Here is a 16,140-nt window from a genome sequence, read left to right on the forward strand (position 1 = left end):
TTTAAAAATTTATATTTGTGCAAATTTAAATTCCAAAAAAATTTCAAATTTTCCCCCAAAAAAATTAAACCTAAAATTAAAACTTACTATTTTTTACACCAAAATTAATTAGGGTTAACAAAAAATTATGCTATTTTACTATAAACAATCTTACTAAGGTTCAAAAAGACCAAAAAAAACAGATTTAATTTTACGATGGAACAAAACACTTATTAGTTAGGGCAGTTAGTAAATCACAGTAAAAATAAAAAAATAAGTTTATCAAAAAAAAAAAAAATTATACGCTCAAAAATTAGTCAAAAGTTACATTTTTTTAAGGAAAATCGTCTTTTTTAAAATAAATTAGTCAATTTTTATCATTTTAAAGTAAATATTTCCACTTTTAATTCTAAAGTTTTGGTTTTTTAGGTTGGGTACAATTATTTTATCTAAAATTTAATTTTAAAGAAAGTTAACAAGAAAGTTACAAAAAGAATACAAAAAAGTGATAGTTAAAGGACAATAAGATACAGAACAAAACAACAACAGTAATCAAGGAACAAAAACAATCACCAAACCAAAAGTTTTCACAGTTTCAAAGATATTCACAATTCTAATTCAAGCTGTTTTTTATTCCGAGGCATTTTCGTAAAAATCTTTTAAAATCGATTCAACCGGAAATATGACGTCACACATTGCACAGATAGTTCATAAACAATTATGACGTCACGAAAAATGACGTCATATGTGATTTGAGGTAAAATTTAGTCCACAACGGAGCAAAAGAAAAAGTCACCAATCTTAAGGTTATGACGTCATAGTAAACATGCAGACTGACTATGACGTAATATTAACATATGGGTTTGACGACTTTTTGCTCTGGGTTGGGATTGGTTAAGGCAAAAGTCGTAAACTTAAGATTATGACCTCATTATTGCATGATATAACAACCTATGACGTCATAGCCAACATGCGCACCGACTATGACATCACTTTTGCTCTGGGTCGGGATTGGTCGAGGTTTTGGCGATCGGGGCGACTTTAACTCGGTAGAATTTGGTTCCTATGGCAACCTTGAATCTGTTGTTCGCCTTCCTAGCTTGGCAATATTCTTTCGTCACAAATCTCGCCATTATTCGTCCCTGGTCACCTTTTGTTTAATAAATAAGAATGAAGGAGTTATTTTTAAAATATTTTACTGAATATGATTAAGTGTAAAACAGGGAGCGTGGTGTAGTGGTAAAAACACTTGCTACACCACATAAGGTCGTGGGTTCAATCCCCACTGTTCTTATGCTGTAACGCCCTTGAGTAATGCGCTGTAAACTCCTGCTGAGCCAGCACTTGATTAGCAGCATAATTACCGGGCATTTAAAATCAATTATATCCCAAACTACCAAAGGCAACCTGAGCCTGGGTCGGGGGTAACTAATGCTACTCTATGTTTAGGTTGCGCATTCGACCTTCCCATATCGAGGATAAAGATATATACAAAATAAAAACTTACCCTTAAATCCTAGTTCGTTGATAGATTCGTTATGAAGGAAGTGTAAAGTGTTGTTGATAGTTACAACTATAGGATGACAATATTGTTGATCGTATGTTACCATTACTATATCATCATATTGGAAACTAAACAAAAAAAGAATAAAGTTTACCAAAATAATGTTTACAAAGTACACCAAAAAAGAGAAGTGGAGGGGGGGCTTGTTTAAAGATACTTGGCATCACTATATGAGGTTTTTTTTCGATTCCCATTGTTGGCATGTTGTAAGATTGTTGGGAAAACTGTATTTGGTATATATTTAATCAGCAGCTTAATAATCTGGCAATATGACTTATAAAAAGCAACCCAAAACTGGGTTGGGGTGAATAAAATACCCCATTTTAAGAATAAATTACCCAATGGTAAAGTAGTAAAGTCAGCCTAACCATATTTAAAAATATAATTAACCATATTTTAAAATGTAAAGGCCATTATTTTTTGAATTTGATTTTTTTAAACTTACTTTGAGATGACGATTTTTTCTTTTTGTTTTGATATCGTTGTGGTTGATGATGTCATAGCATCTGATTGTAATGTCATCATAGCCTGTTTGTCAATTATTTTTTTCAGTCTTTCGATTTCGGCATCTTTGATCAAAGTAACTCTTTGGATCGATGAATTGAAAACAATCTAAAAAAATTTTTGTTAAAGTTTTAAAAATATCAAAATTTTTAAAATATACAAACATTTTTTATTCCCCCCCCCAAAAAAAAAACTTTTATTTTTCCCTTTAATGATATTTGTAACCCGCTCCCCCCAAAAAACTTGTATTTTTCCTTTTAATGATTTTTGTAACCCCCTCCCCCCAAAAAACTTTTAATTTTTCTTTTAAAATTTTTTTTAATTCCCCCCCCAAAAAAAATTAATTTACCAAAACTAATTTAATTCGCCAACAAAAAAATCTTATTTACCCCAAAAAATTTATTCCCCCCCCCCCCCCCAAACAATTTTAAATTCTCGAAATTATTTTTTTCATACAAATTTGTTCTCACCTGTCGTCTCCTAGTGGCGTCCTCTTCTTTTCTTTTAAACGAGGATTGTAATTTATTAACGGCAACCCGGTGCTCGCAAATCGACATCGTGTCTTCCATTTTCGTGCGTTTCGATTCGCTCTCCTCTGTCGATGACATCATCATGCTTGATGATGTTGTAGTTTCGGGCAGTGATGATGTCATTATCGATGAGGTCATCATAGTGGATTGATCTTGCTTGTTAATGATTGACTTTAATCTTTAGAAAAAAAATTTAACAAAAATTGAAAATAAAATTCAAAATAATAAAAAAATTAAGCGTCAAGTTTTTTTTTCAATATCCCCTTAAGAGGATAGATTTTTTAATATTTTTTACAGGTAAAAGTGTGCCGTTTGGGACAAGTCTAAGCTATCCAAGAATGCCAGGCTCAAGGGCAAATAATGTGGCGTTGGTGCGGCTCGAACCCAAAACCTTTCGGCTTGTAGTTCGACGCCATGACCGGTTCACCACACTACAGTTTACAGTTATTAAAATTTTTAAATTTAAATAAAAAATAATTTTACCTTTCTGTTTCTTTATCAAAGTTTGATTTTAACTCAGCAATTTCCAAATCTTTAGTTTCTATAAAACAGCAAAAATGTCAAAATAAAACTACTAAAACTTTAGTATATCCCCCCCCCAAAAAACAAAAAAATTATTGTTAATTCAGTTAAAAAATTTAAATATTTAGTTACTTGTAAACTTTAAATACCTTTTAGTAGTTGACAGTCTTCTCTACTTTCTTGCAATTGTTGCTGAACGGATAAAACTGATTCCAGTCGGTCTGCTTCTAATTCGTCTAACTCCATTCTAACAATTAAAATCAGTAATTAAAAAAAGTGTAAAAAAAACAAAACCGTAAAAAAAATTATTTATTCTAAAATGCCCTCATGTTGTAGCGCTCTTGAGTAAGCCGCTTTAAACAGTATGAACTTCCGTGAGCCAAAACTTAATCAGCAGCCTAATTTTTAGGCAATAATTATCTTTAATATCCCGAACTTCCAAAAGCAACTCGAGACTGGGTAACTGTGTAACAACGATTGTTACTCTATGTTTAGGTTGTAAAGTTGACCTTCCCACATTAAGATAAAAATATATAAAAAAAATTTATATCCTTTTTTTGAAACATGTTTTTACATACCTATGTGTGTTAATAATTTTTTCTATTTTTGTTTTATTTTCGTCATTAATTCTTTCCAAATCCATTTCAAATTCAGTTTTCAACAAATCTATTTTCTTCTGGTAGGAATTAGCAACAACTTTTTTACCGTCTTCCAAATTTTTATCAAAATTTTCGTTATTTTGAATTAATTTTGTTTCGGTATCTTTTAATTTTGATTCCAAACTTTGTGTTTTTTCCGATATTCCATTTTGCAATGCGTTAAAGTTTTTATTTAATTCAATATTTTCATTTTCTTTTAGTTCTGATTGTATTATCGCCTCGTTTAATTTTGATTCTAATTTTTGATTTTTTGAAATTTCGATTTCCAATTGATTTTTGATGTCTTTTAAAGAAGCATTAGTTTCTCGTATATTTTCTAACTCTAGTTCATAAGCTGCAAGCATTGCTTTAACACTCTGGTATTTCTCTTCAGCTTGATTAAGATTTTCTTTCATTTCTAAAGTTTTATCTTCGGCCGATTTAATTTTAAATTCAGCTTCCGAAACAAAAGAATTATTTTCTTCTAAATTTTGAGTCAATTTTTGAATCTCATTTTTATGATTTTCAATCTCGATTTGAAGCGAACTAATTTTTGACTCCGATTCGGAAAGTTCAGACTCTAATTCTTGAATTCTGTCATCTGCAGAACAAAGTTCATCATTTTTAAGTCGCAAATCCCGTTCAAGCGACAAAACTTTATCAGTTAATTCTGTTTTTTCGGTTTCAAATTCCTGTTTGGCATCCCAAATTAAGCGTTCAGCGTTTTCTTGAACGTTTGTGATCTCAATCTGTGTAGAATCTTGTTGTTTTTTTGTTTCTGATTCAAAGTTCGATAACATTTCAAGTTTCGCAGAGAGTTCGTTCTGTAAGTTGCCCGATTTTTCTTGTGCGTTTGTGAGCTGCGTTTTGAGTTCCTAAAATATTAAGAATTTAAAAGAGATTAATTTTGTAAATTTAAAATATTTTTTAAGTATATTTTCAAATAATAAATAAACTAAATTACTTAAAATTAGACCTGGTTAAATAATAATGTTTAAAAAGTTTTTTTTAGTAATTTTTTTTTTTTTTTTAAATAAATAAATTGCTTTAAAAATTTATTAATTAAAAAACAATTTAATTTTTGTAAAATTTTGATTGAAAAAACATTTTTTTTTTATAAAATTCGTGACAATTTTTACCTGGATTTCTAGTCTAGAACTTTCCTCATTCTTCCAAGCTAATTTTCTTTCATTTTTCTCACTTTCCAACTGACCAATCAGGTTCTCCAATTCAAGTTTAGACTCCACCCACCTTGTCTCAAAATCACAACTCATTTTGTCTCGACAATTTTCAAGGTCCACAACTTGGGCTTGTAATTTTCTAAAATAAAGAAAAATTGTTCATTTATAAATTTTATACAAAATGTTAAGTTATTAAGGTAAAAAAAATAAAACCAATTTTTAACTTTTTTTAATTTTTTTTTTTTTATAATTTAAGATTATTTATTTACCTTATTAAAATTGCTGATTCTTCTTCTTTAATTTCCTTTTCTGTTTCTATTTCTTTCATTCTAACCAATATCTAAAAAAAAATTTTTTAAATTTCAAAATTAAAAATCAAAAAAAAATATTTTAAATTTATAATTTTTTTTAAATAAATAAAGATGGAAAATGTTTTTAAATTACATATTATTGCAAAACATTTTTAAACATTATTTTGTTTGGATTGTTTACCTTTTCTTTCTGGAGTTCACTTGTAAAGGAATGAAACATTTCTTCATCACTGCTTATTGTCACTAAAAAATAAACAAAAATTAAGCAAATTATATAATATAGTTACAAGAATAACATTTTCAATACCAAGGGTTATGTGTTTGATTCCCACTGCTCCCAACTACTGCAAAATCATTTGCAGAAGATCAAGAAATTAAAAAAAGGTAAGTAAATTTTAAAAATAAGTTATATATCTATTGCTTAATAAAATTGGACTTATGTTAAAACGTTTAAAACATTTTTCAAACTATATTGTTAATCGTGAACAGCAATTTAAATTATGGTGTTCAATTAATGGTCACGATTTTTGATGAAATTCAGGAAATGACATCACGGTTCTTATGTAAAAATGAGTCAAGAAATAGGTTAATAGGTTGTAAATTACAGTTGAGACTAGTGCAGAAATTTTTTTTTATCAGAACCAAACCTAAAAAATTAAAATAAAAAAGAATTCAAAAAAAAGTACATTTTTCTAACAGGCTAGACAATATGAATGTTAGTGAATATCTAAAACGAATGAACTACCAAGGCTCTCTAAAACCTTCAATTGTAAACCTTATGAATTTAGTGGAAGCTCATAAGACCAGTATTCCTTATTCAACTCTAATTGCTCATGGTACACATCCTATGTTAATATTAAACTTGGAGCATATATTTGACCATGTTATAACAAGAAAGATGGCAGGTTCTTGTTATGAATTAAACTGCTTGTTCGTTTGGCTATTACAACAGTTAGGTTATGATGCCTTTTATGGACAGGGGGCTTATTATTTACCAGAAGGAATATACACACATGATTATTACCACATGATACCCATTGTGAGTTTATTTTTTTTATATTTATTTATCCTCAATATGGGAAAGTCGTCTTCCTGATTTAAACATAGAGTAACATCAGTTACCCTGACCCAGTCTCAGGTTGGCTTTGGCAGTTTATTGTTAAATACAATTACCAGATAATCATAAAATGTTGATTAAGCATTGCCTCAGCAGAAGTTCATACTGTTTATTGAGCCTTACTTAAGGGCACTACAACATAAAAGCAGTGGGGATCAAACTCAGGACCTTATGTAATGAAGCCAAATTAATTATATCTAAAAAAGAATAGAATAAAAGATAGAAGTGTAAGGGCAAATAATATGGCATTGTTAAGATTCACACGTTTAAAGATTTAAACTGTTTCTTCATAAAATAATAACATAACTACAATCATTTGTAATAAAATTTAAACAGGTGACTATTAGTAACACCCGTTACTATGTGGATGTTGGTTGGACGATTTTTGGACCAATGAAAATCGAGCATATGACCACATATTCTGACAACTTTGGTTTATATCGAATGAGACTTTATCCAAAGCGAGGAGACGACTTCTACATTGTGGAAAGACATAAGAAAACCGTTCTTAATGCCAAAGGTAAGATTGTTGTCAATACAAAGTCTTTTAACTTATTAGTTACATGTAAATTAACAAAAAAAAGATTTTAAACTATTTTTTTTCATTTTTTTTTTCGTTTAGGTAAAATCATTAAAACTGGTCCTGCTTTAAATGGGAGGGCTTGCAAAGATGGCAACGAATGCAAAAAAGACGGATCGCATTGGGTGCCTAACCATATTATCAGCACAAAAAAAGAAAAATTGGAAAATTTTCAAACGGCATTAGATTTAGTTTATCACCCAGATTTGCTCCTACAGAAAAATATCTTTATGGCTAGATATGAAATGATGCCTGGAAAAATGCTATTTCATTCATTTGATAACAATACTTATAAAATAAAGCAAGCAATTACTTCAGTAGTTGATAAGATCTTGTTTACAAAAACGGCCAAAACTGATATTGATATAGTGGAAATTGCGGAAAAATATTTCAACTATAGAGTTGATCACCCAGTTATCTTTTTCAGAAAAGCGAAACTTTAAAGAATAAGCGGAAGAAGAAAAAAAAACAAAAAAAAAATTGATTTCTAAAAATTTTAAATCTCATTTCCATATTGTAAAAAAATTTAAACTCCTTAATAAAACAAACGAAGCTACATTATATTTTTTGCGCGGGGATTTATAATTTTTATGCGTCAAGAATTTTTGTAGATTAGTTTTTGTTGTATTTAGTTTTCTGATTTTAATAGTATCCTTTTGTTTACTTAATGATTGTAATTTTAGTTTGATTTTTCTAACTCAATATAAGCGTAGTAACATTATCTTGTTAAATAAAAAAAAAACTTCAGAAAAAAAACAATATCTCTTAAAAACTAAAAACAATAAATATGCATCAATTATTAATTTAAAAATACTTTAAAATATTTTAAAAAAAATGTAAAAAATATTTTAACTCACGTTGTGACGGTTGATTTAATTTCACGAACATCTCTGACGATTCCCCGTCGTTTTCGGTGTTTATTCTTGATTCTGCTTCACCCAAAAGCTCGGGAGCAACACTGACAAACTCTCCCGAGTCGGGGCTACCCACTATGACATCACTAATGATGTCATCAGAGCTGGGAGAGGATAAACGAGGAGGTGAAAAATTTTTAAGGGCCGATGATGAACTGATATTAGAAGACTGAAAATCTAAAAAAAAATTTAATTTTAAATCTCTGCTTTTTAACTAAAGTTAAAAAACTCTTTTAATTTAATATAGTTTTTAGTTAAAATATATTTAAATTTTCTAACATTTTTGTAAAGTTTTAAAAAAAAACTCACCATTTTGATTTTGAATCAAATTTTGAACTGACGTTTCCACAAAACCACCAGGCAAAAACTTTGGGTTCGAATCCACGCTGCGGTAAAGTTCTTTCTTAGCCGGTGGCGACGCAGCGTATGATGTCGTGGATGATTGAACAGAATCGGCAAGTACGGAGCGCTGTGATTGGTCAATTGCAGACTGGGTTGTCGTAGAAAGAACCATTTGCCAGGATAATTGAGAGGGATCAGGAAGGCTGTCAATTTGGGGCTAAAAAAATAAAATATGTTAAAATTAATAACAAACATTACTACCTACTAGACTATTTCCCATTCTACAATCAGAATTTTAACTGTTGGAGTATTGTCGTAACTCTTAACTTATATTTGCCCTCGTAAAAATCGTGCACCACAAACGGCAGTTTTATTTATTTTTTTCCCTATAAATTAGACATATACATCTATGACATTCATTACGCTTTATTATGTATAGATGGTAAAAAATAGTTAATTTAAATTAAAAAAAAAGGTTTACGTTTGGTATGGTATTTAACAAATTTCTTACCTTTCAGTGTTGTTTTAAATCTATATTTATATTACCTAAAACCTTACTTAAAAATTACTACATATTAAATAATAGTTTAATACTTTCTTCTTAAAATCTTAATAAATAATATATATTGTTCTTTGTCTATTTTAGAGTTTTTTAATTTTATTTTTTTACAGTCCTAGTTTAGACTTCAAAAACCTTGTACCTAATTATAAAAATGAATAAATAAAAATTATAAATTTATAAGCTACTACCTCATTGAATTTAAATTGAGGAAAATGGTTTGATAATAAGTTAAGTTCGTCCAGGGTAATTTTAGGTAAATGTTGATCAAATTGTCGAAGAGGTCGTTTTGCTATTGCTGGAGGTCTGTCAGAAAAACCAGGAAATAATTGCTAAAAAAAAAAAGTTTAAAAATTAGACTTAACAAAACTATAATTAAAATTTACTAAAATAAGTAAAAAAGGGTTTTATTTAATTTTTTTACGCATTTCTAAACTTTTTTCACAAAAATTTTTTTGCCTAATTCTTTTTATTAACAGTTAAATTTTGTTAGTCAAAAAATATTAAACCTGCACAAAGTTGTTTCCAATTGAAGTTTGAAAAGTTTTCCTTCTGAAAATCTCTTTATCTCGGGCAACTTTTGATGCAGTAAGTATACCATCCATCCACTAATAAATAAAATCATAAAAAGTTAAAAAAAAAACGTAAAAAAAATTTAAAATAAATACAAAAATATCAAAAAAAAAACTTTACATAATAAAATGGCAGCTATTTTTTTTAATGGAAACATACCATTAAAATGGCTAATTTAGGTTCTAAAAACAGCAAATACAGATGTGTTTTATTAAAATATCACTTTGTTACATTTAAACACAATTAATATGAACCTATTGTTAAAAATACTGCTTCGTAATATGACCTTTAACACAATACATTTTGTTTATATGAAAACTTTAAAGTATTATAATATACCTCAATGTGACATTTAAAAAAATTGAATTTTGCAGAAATTAAAAATCTTTATTTAAAATATATAAAATATAACCTTAATTTTTAGGTAAGAATATTATGAATTTTTTAACAAAATTAATATATTTAATTTTATAATATATATAAAGATTGCAAAATTGTTTAGTTATATTTATAATAAAGTATGCGAAATAGAAAATTTTAAAAATTAAAAAAGACTACATAAAAAAAAATATTAAAAAAATTAAATTTTTAAAAATTAAAAAAAAAATTAGTAAAAGTTTTCTTACTTGAGAAAACATTTGAGAGAAAGTTTTTCTTCGAACACACTCAGTTAAAGAGTTAAAATAAACTTCAGGGGCTTGTTTAACTTGCGATAAGAATTCAGCTTGGTGTTTAAACTGAACAAGTTGCTCCTGGAACATCGAAAGTTTAACGTCGGCGTTAAGAATACTTCGTTGAACAAAATACAACCAACTAGAAAAAATGTAAAAAATTAAAGTGCTATATTGAAGAGTTTTGCAATTTTGTAAGTGATGTATATAGCACGTTAGTATGGTTGACACTGAATCACAAAATGACTTTAATACCTCTAAAAATGTCTGTGGTACTTACAATTCAATTTTTTTAAATATATTGAAAATAATGAACACCAAAAACCACATTACCATTTTTTTGTAACATAAAAAGTACTAAGTTAGCGCAGTTAATGTATACAAGCTAGTACTTTCTATGTCATCACAAACAGGCCATTTTTTTAATTAATTTTAATTTTTTTTTTAAAGTTGTATAATTTAAAAAGTAAGTAAAATTATTTAAAGTTAAAACCATTTTTGTGTTCAGTGACACCAACTTTATCAATTTTTGGGTAAAAAAATGATCAACATCATACTTTATAGTTTTGCAAAATTTTTTTGTATAACAGACTAATAACATTAAGAAGTTAAAAAAGTGATCAGTTGATTTAACCCCAAAATAACTAAAATTCTAGACAATAAAACCCAAACACAACTAACTTAATGTTAACTTAACCCAAAGACTACAAAACCCAAATGACAACTGAAAGCTTAATCTAATAACAATACAATTCTAAAGGTTGTATTTTTCTGAAATAAATGAAAAAGAAAAATGTGTTATTAAAAAATATTTGTCCAGGGCCAAGTTGCCATTTTGTTGAATTGTATTTAACCTAATGTGTTTAAAGTTGATTTGACATTGAAAAGTTGAATTTAAAGATTTGATAGTATTTCGTAGAATTTAATAGTATTTTCCATATAAAAGTTGAATTTAATTGACATTGAAAGGTTGATTTTATTCAATTTAAGTCTGAGATTGGAATAACGTTTTTGAAAAATCGTTTTACTTTAAAAATTTAATTTATCTAAGGGTATTAAAAATGTTTCCCTTCAAAATATTTTATTTTTTTTTAATTAAAAATATTTAAAAAAAGAAATTAAAAATTTTTTCAAAAAATTTCTTTACCGAATTCTTGTGTGTAGGTTTTTGGCAAGCTCCGATTTTGCCGAGTCACACTTGATCATCGCTTCCCTAGTTGCTGACTCATTCTCGTGCATGATATGAAGTTGAGTCACATGACTTTCACAGAGAGGAAATATGACGTTAAAATTCATGGCCTCGTCTTTTATACCACGAGCAGTATCTTGATTTTTAACAAAACCCTAAAAACGAAATAAAGAATCTTTTTTAATTACTAAATTAATTTATTTAAATATATTTTCTTTACTAAAAAATATAATACTAGCAGCATGGTGTAGTGGTCAGAACACTTGGCTTCACTACATAGGTACTGTGTTTGATTTACCACTGCTCTCATGCTGTAGTGCCTTTGAGTAAGGTGCTATAAATGATATGAACTACTGCTGAGCCAACTCTTAATCAGCAGCTTACAAAAATTGAGCAATTATGTTCTATAATATCTTAAACTGCCAAAGGCAACTTTAGACTGGGTTAGGGTAACTGATGTTACTTTATGTTTAAATCGTTAAGACAACTTTCCCGAATCGAGTATAAATAAACTCTTACGTAAGGTGCTCCTGCTGAGCTAACACTTAATAAGCAGCATAATTATCAAGCAACTATAATCTATAATAGCACAAAATGCCAAAAACTCAAAACTGGGTCAATATAATGGATGTTACTCTATGTTTAGGTCATGAAGTCGACCTTCCACACCAAGAATAAATAAATGTAAAAAAAAAATAAAAGTATATATTCGTTAAAAATGTAGAAAAAAAAGATTTAAAAAAACATTTTGGTTTACTTGCGCAATTCCTCTTTGTTCATTAGATTGTTGTTCGGCAGCAATTATAACCTGATCTAAAGCTCTCAATCTTTCATCAATACCTGCAATATCTCTCATTCTTGTGTTATTACCTTGTTCCAAGACTTTATTACAACTTTTCAGTAATTCCTGTAATTTATCTGAAAAAATATAAAAATAAAATATTTCTCAAAAAAAATTTCTACAAAAAAAAATTTTTTTTTTTATTGTGCAAAAAAATTTAGAAAAATAAATATCTTCATTATCTAGTTTTTTATTTTTTTGGAGAAAGTTTTGAAATTTTTTTTTAAATTAATTAATTAATATATATATATGCTTGATAAGCACATACATGTTATTTTTTTGTGATAAATATTTACAAATAAAAATAAAAAATAGCAAAAAAGGTCCCAAAAAAAACTAATTTCAAGAGGAAATATGTTTTACATTAAATCCAATTATTTTAGCTTTGTAATTGTTTATGTAAAAATTAAAGTCTTAAAAATTGGTATGCTACTTTATTTTACAATAAATACAATTGTTTTAGTTTTGTAAATGTTACCTCGAGTAAGCTGGTATCTTCTTTGCTGACAATCTTTCAACATATTCTCAACTTTGACATTGTGGCATTTTGACTCAATCCAATCTAACAAAGTCTTGGGCGCTGATGGCTGATGTTTAACTAAGGAAGGTAGGAGGGTAAGATGACCCAACATCGATATTACTTGTTCTAATCTAAAAACAAAATTATAAATTTAAAAAAAAATTTTTTTTTTTTTATTTGTTAATTTTGTTGTTAATAATATAATTGCAATTTAAATTTGTTCCTTTAGTCAACTTTTACTCTTAAAAAATGCCCTTTAAAAGTATCTCTTTACCCCATATAAAACCCCCCTTCCCCTTATAACCCCCCTAAGCCCTTATTAAAGTACCCCTTTAAAACATCCATTTTTTAGTCTGTTATTAGTTTTACTATATTACATATATAGCCAAACTGAAATTTTTTAGAAATTGTTTAAGTAATTTTATGCTACTATAAAATGTCATCTAATTATGCTACTACTTTTGAAAAATTTATTCATTTTATTATCGTGACAACATACAGTAAAAACCATTAAACCTAATTACATTAAAAACAACCTTAAGAAGTAATCAATAATAATAAATCACTACCAATAAAATGAATTGGCAAAAATGAAAAAAAAAATTGCTAAAAACAAGTAGTTTCTATCAGCCTGTTCTAATATTAGGCCTAATTTAATGCCAATTAAATGTAGTTTGTTTCTATTATTAATCAATAAAGTTTAAAAAAAAATTATAAATTTATATATATTTAAAAACTATATTTTTTTTAGGTTATATTTACCCATCAAAAATATTGGAATATATTTTAGTATCCTGGAGTAAGTTAGAACACTGTTCGGTCATTGTTGTTATTCGTTGCTCAAATCCTGTCAGAGTGTCGTTAAGATTTGCTATAGCTGCTTGCCAGCCCTTCATATTAAATCAAAATTAGTTTTGAAAAGTTGCAAAATAATTAACAGCGGGTCATTTTTAGAGTGTTTGGAAACAGGATAACAGTTCGGGGTAATAGGGTGGGGTAAGGGATTAAATTGTGAAATTGGGTTAATAAGGTTAGGGTTAGAAATTAACTGATAAGGTTGAGGTGGTTGGGTAAGGGTTAAAAAATGGGTTTTAATAATGGGGAATAAAAAAATGGGTTTTGGAATAACTTACATGGTTAGAATAGTAAAACCAAAGTTAACAAATAAGTTAAAGGGGTTTTGCACAGTACCTATTAAAGGGACCAAATGAGGTCTGAGAAAGATAAAGTTTGAGCTTTATTCATTAAATTTATGCAAACCATTTTGATCCAATAGTTTCTTTAATTTTATATGTGGGTACCTTAGATCATGTATTAGTTAGAGTAGTTTACCTGGAACATTAAATGCTCCGCTGTTACCAACTGCTTCATAGTAGAAACTTGTTTTCTTGTAGACTCATTGATTCTGATGGCAATCTGTGTACGTTGAACCACCGTGTTATACGAAGGCTGTAACCTCTGGGCTGATAATATTTCTGATGCAAAATCTTTAAAACAAGTTGTTTAGACAAATATTTTTATATGCAAAAAATGAAAAAATTTAAACAATTTAAACTTATGCTGTCTGTTAAATGTTTTAAGAGAGGATCTTTTAAGAAATGTCTTAAAAAAATTGGATTTACCATCAATATTTTCAAGTTGCGATTTAAAATTAATGGAAGTAGACTCGATAGATGATTTATCGAACACATAAATTGGGTTCGTGTCGGTTCCTGCAGCATATTTACAAACTTGGGTGTTGTCGTTTAAGGCCTGGCCACCATTTATTAACAAAACCTAGAAAAAAAATTATAAAATTATAAACTAAAAAAAAATTAGGAAAAAATTTAGTTTTTTTTTTTAAAAACAAAAATTAAATTTAAAATATTTATCTTACAAAACAAAAAATAGAAATAAAATGTAAAAGATATTTTTATCTGAATAGCCTATAGGCCTATATGATTCCTTACAAAAATATAATTTTATAAAAAATATAATTTTATATTTTAGACAAAAGAGTGAACTATTTACCTATTGCACCAACCGTAATTTGTCTTACAACAAAGCCTGACAAAACACCATAAATGTTGTAATACAAACAATAGCCATTTAATTTAACCAGGTAAGCAGTTTTACGCAGTCAAGTAAACATAAGGTCAGATATTTTACTAAGTATTTAAAAAGTTAAAAAACAAAAACATTTATTTTTTTCCATATTTTATAGGCTAACAAAAATTAATTCAGTAATTTTATTTAAATAGTTTTAAATTGTAATATAGCTAAAAATTAATTAATTTTGTTTAAAAACTAAAATAACATATGATAAATGAATATCACAAGACAATGAAAAAAAATTGTAAATATTAATAAAGGTAAATATTTACGAGTGTTGTTTTGAAAAGCTAATAAAAAATAATAAAACTGTTTTTTATTGGTTTGTTTTGTCAGAATGCTTCTGTATTGTTTAACTATTTATTTAGCATTTTTTAGTGTATATTTTTTATTACATACAGAGGGCATATAGCACAAAAAAAAATATTAATATATGTAATGAATAAAAAAAAAATTTTTCGAAGATAAAAAATTTTGGCAAAAAAAAAAAAAAATTTTGAAAAAAAAAAATTAAAATTACCTGTTTTCCAACATTGATTTTACTTGTTTCTGAAATTTCGTTTTTTAAATCGGCAACCCTAAAAAAATAAAAAAATAAATACACATTCAGATCAAAACAAATTTTAAAATTCCTAAAAATTTCTAAGTAATGTAATATTACCACAGTCCTTTTATAACATAAATTAATCAAACACCATACTAAATAAATATACCTAAACATGGTGAATTATGTAAAATTGATGTCAAAACATGTACACAGAATTAATTATCTGTTTATCATGTTTAAAAAACATGAAACATTAAATAAACACAAATATTAATATGAACTGTACCCTAATTACATAATAACAGTCATTAGAGGACATTTAAAAGATAACATAAGCCTCTAAATGATTTATTGTTATTTAAAAAAAAATATTGTATTTTTTAAATTAAAAAAGTTTTGAAGGTGTGGTTAGTGGTGTAATATTGACATTGTTTATTGTTTAATGTATTGCACCACCAGATTGTAAGTAACTCTATTGTCAAGGTTAAAAAACCACAATATATCTCAAATCTTATAAACAATGTTAATCCCATTTTTGCAAAAAACAAGATATAACATTTGTTGTTTTAAACCTATTAGGTTAACAAAAACAGTGATTTTAAAAATTAAAATGGTCCATTTTTTATTAACTTTTTATATTTTTTTTTTAACAATATAGATAAAAAACTAATAAACTTAAATTAATTGGTACAAAAACATTGTTCTTAAGTACAAGTAGCACATAATACTTAATTCTGTTGTATTAAAGTTTATAGAAATTTAAAATTTTAAGAACAATTTTACCTTTGCATGGCAAGACCAACGTCAAAGGTCATCATTTGGCCACGATTTACTGCAAAAACATGTAACATTTTTAGCTATTTTCAGCTTGTTTCACAGAAAAACATTCACAGCAGTATACTGTGAAGGCGAAAAAACTAATTTCTTTATCCTAAAATTATCTCATTTCCTAGTTTCATTATGTTTA

At 27.3% G+C, this 16,140-nt stretch overlaps 2 protein-coding genes across 2 annotated transcripts; one reads left to right on the forward strand and one right to left on the reverse strand.

Moving 5' to 3' along the window:
- Positions 1–58: 58 nt before the first annotated feature.
- LOC145749685 (uncharacterized) lies at positions 59–16,140 on the reverse strand. The gene is made up of 23 exons (XM_082565513.1): positions 15,957–16,140; positions 15,147–15,204; positions 14,158–14,311; positions 13,868–14,022; positions 13,298–13,425; positions 12,494–12,666; positions 11,932–12,092; positions 11,133–11,329; positions 9,941–10,127; positions 9,251–9,349; positions 8,933–9,073; positions 8,150–8,399; positions 7,784–8,017; positions 5,411–5,472; positions 5,188–5,258; positions 4,877–5,057; positions 3,678–4,612; positions 3,249–3,346; positions 3,061–3,118; positions 2,518–2,755; positions 1,989–2,155; positions 1,487–1,611; positions 59–1,129 (listed from the first exon to the last, which is right to left on the reverse strand). Exons 1-23 carry the CDS (start codon positions 16,022–16,024, stop codon positions 969–971), a joined length of 4,101 nt encoding a protein of 1,366 aa, XP_082421639.1. The 5' UTR covers positions 16,025–16,140; the 3' UTR covers positions 59–968.
- Positions 5,885–7,567, forward strand: LOC145749687 (proansamycin X synthase-like). Its single transcript, XM_082565515.1, has 3 exons — positions 5,885–6,268; positions 6,683–6,866; positions 6,969–7,567. Exons 1-3 carry the CDS (start codon positions 5,939–5,941, stop codon positions 7,367–7,369), a joined length of 915 nt encoding a protein of 304 aa, XP_082421641.1. The 5' UTR covers positions 5,885–5,938; the 3' UTR covers positions 7,370–7,567.

Source organism: Corella eumyota, chromosome 4 (assembly GCF_963082875.1).
Source record: "Corella eumyota chromosome 4, kaCorEumy4.1, whole genome shotgun sequence".
NCBI lineage: Eukaryota > Metazoa > Chordata > Ascidiacea > Phlebobranchia > Corellidae > Corella > Corella eumyota.